General features: G+C 39.3%; 1 protein-coding gene across 1 annotated transcript in view; it reads left to right on the plus strand.

Annotated features, from left to right (window-relative positions):
• The window catches only part of LOC106871605 (delta-type opioid receptor), a 129951-nt gene that overhangs the window by 111878 nt on the left and 15417 nt on the right, over positions 1–2656 (plus strand). The window contains exon 5 of the mRNA XM_052969893.1: positions 539–741. Coding sequence (XP_052825853.1) covers positions 539–741 — 203 coding nt within the window. The remainder of the gene's footprint in view (positions 1–538; positions 742–2656) is intronic.

Raw genomic sequence — 2656 nt, forward strand, 5'->3', positions numbered from 1 at the left:
CACACACACACACACACACACACACACACACACACACACACACACACACACACACACACGCACACACATTATCTATACACTTAGAGGTGATCCTTGACAGGACGCCTTACATGTTAGAAAGGATTAGCATGTAAAACGTCCTGTCAAGGGACGCCTCTTTCTGTATAAATACTTATACACTCTTATATATGAAAATATGTTTCCTATTGACTTTTATTACGCATGCTAGACACCAGTATGAAAAGTATTCTAAATTTTCTACCCTCATTATTTTCAAATATGGCGTAGTGGTTAAGAGCGCAGGCTACTAACTCCAAGAATCCGAGTTCGATTCTAGGCAGTGACCTGAATAATAATAATAATAATAATAATAACAACATCGAAAAATACCTTAGGAATGAGAACCCAGGTTCGAAATTTCCCCAAGACACCTGATGAAGGCTGGAGGGTATATCAGCCGAAACGTTGTGTTAACAACAAACAAGATGAGGACAAATATCCGTCAAATGTAAATAATGTATATTGTTTTTGTTTTTAGAGACACATTGAAGTTGGAATGAGACGCAAAGGATATTACTGCTTACGAGAATGGCAAAAGCCTTTCTTTGAGAAGATCTATGAACTTTATATGCTGACAGTGATGCTCATAATCCCGTCGTTTGTGATGACAATTGCTTACCTCGGTATCTGTTTCGAGATGTGGAATGTTTCGTATCGTAGAGCCGATATGAGAAGCGGCAGGTGAGTATACCTCTTCTTTATATAACGAGTTACGCTTATCGTGTGGCTGAGTGGTAAGAAGCTTGCTTCCCAAACACATGGTTCCGGGTTCGGTTCCACTGCGTGGCACCTTGGGCAGTGTCTTCTACTATAGCCTCGGGCCGATCAAAGCCTTGTGAGTGGATTTGGTAGACGGAAACTGAAAGAAACCCGTCGTATATATGTATATATATGTGTCTGTATGAATGTATGTATTTGTGTGTGTGTTTGTGCTTGCACGCCCACCATCAGCAAGACAGACCGCTAGAATAAGTGCCAGCCTTTACACAAATGGAATAAGTACGCGGTGTCGATTCTTTCCACAAAAATATTTCAATGCGATGCCCCAGCATGGCCGCAGTCTAATGACTAAAACTAGCAAAAAATCAAAGATTGCTCCTCATTGAGCCAGTGCTCAACTGGAAATTTATTTTATCGACTACGAAACAATGAAAGACAAAAGCAAAGTTGTCTCGGTGATATTTGAGCTCAGAACACGAAGACCTGTGAAAATACTGCAAAGAATTTTGCTCTACGCAGTGACGATTCTGTCAGTACACCGCCTTCGTCAGGATAGAAATAATATTAATTATTGTTTATCTTTTTAACGGTGCTATGTTAACTAGTCACTTCATGTTGTTAGTAAATGTGTTTCGTCGCAGAATGTGACGATTGGGCGCAGCTGCTTGGGCGCTGACAATTCGGCACGGCTGACGGAAGATTCAATCTGTTTGGGTGATAATATTTTTTTGAACTGGCGGCAAACACAAACACACACACGCGCGCATATGCACACACACACGCACACACGTGCGCGCGCACGTGTAAAAATGTATACCAGCAGATAAAGAATGTGAGATAAAGATTAAATAATTACCTATACGTATAAGCCTAACAAGATGTTCATACATATAAACAGCGAGAGAGGAAGAGAGAAATGGAGAGAGAGAGAGAGAGAGAGAGAGAGAGAGAGAGAGAGAGAGAGAGGAGGCTAGTTGATTAGATCGACCCCAGTACGCAACTGGTACTTAATTTATTGACCCCTGAAGAATGAAAGGCAAAGTCGACCTCGGTGGAATTTGAACTCAAAACGTAAAGATAGACGAAATACCGCTAAGCATTTCGCCCGGCGTGCTAACGATTCTGCCAGCTCGCCGCCTTAGAGAGATATATCATACATACAAACATAGCTTGATGCCTACGCATATAAACAGAAAAAGAGTCATATTGAGACAAAAGAAAGGTTAAAAAGGTTTTATGTCAAATAAGTCAGCGTCGAATCAAAGACGCAAAATAGGCAGCGCCAAAACAGCAGCGCCAAAACAGCAGCGCCAAAACAGCAGCGCCAAAACAGCAGCGCCAAACAACTCATACCCGCTTTATCGAGACTGTAGAAATAAAATTCAAAGAATATTATTCAGTGGTTTGAAATGAGGAATACCAAGGACAAAACTGTATAATTAAAAGGTTTTAAAACAGCGCTTTATTGAAATATTCCTATCAATACTTCAATGCTGATTATTTCGAGACTAACAACATTCTGTGTCATTATGTTTGGCAGGGTATTGCTTCTGAGATTACATGTTCTCTGTCCATGAAACCTGCGAAGCACCACAGACATTTATTATTTCTCCTTACTCTATAATCGTTAACAGGTACAGAAATTTTGTGAGAATTTTAGTCACAAGACGATTCTGGTTTCTTTTTTCTTTTTTCTTTTTCATATTCTAAGGTTTCTGTATGACTTCCTCTAAAGAATTTTAGTTGCCAATAAACATGTTGAGAATATTGAAATGAAAAATATTCTGAAAAATTATATACACACGTACAAACAGTTAATATGCAAGTGCATACATATTTATGCACACGTTCAAATACAAGCATATATATATATATA

This window comes from Octopus bimaculoides, chromosome 8 (assembly GCF_001194135.2).
Source record: "Octopus bimaculoides isolate UCB-OBI-ISO-001 chromosome 8, ASM119413v2, whole genome shotgun sequence".
NCBI lineage: Eukaryota > Metazoa > Mollusca > Cephalopoda > Octopoda > Octopodidae > Octopus > Octopus bimaculoides.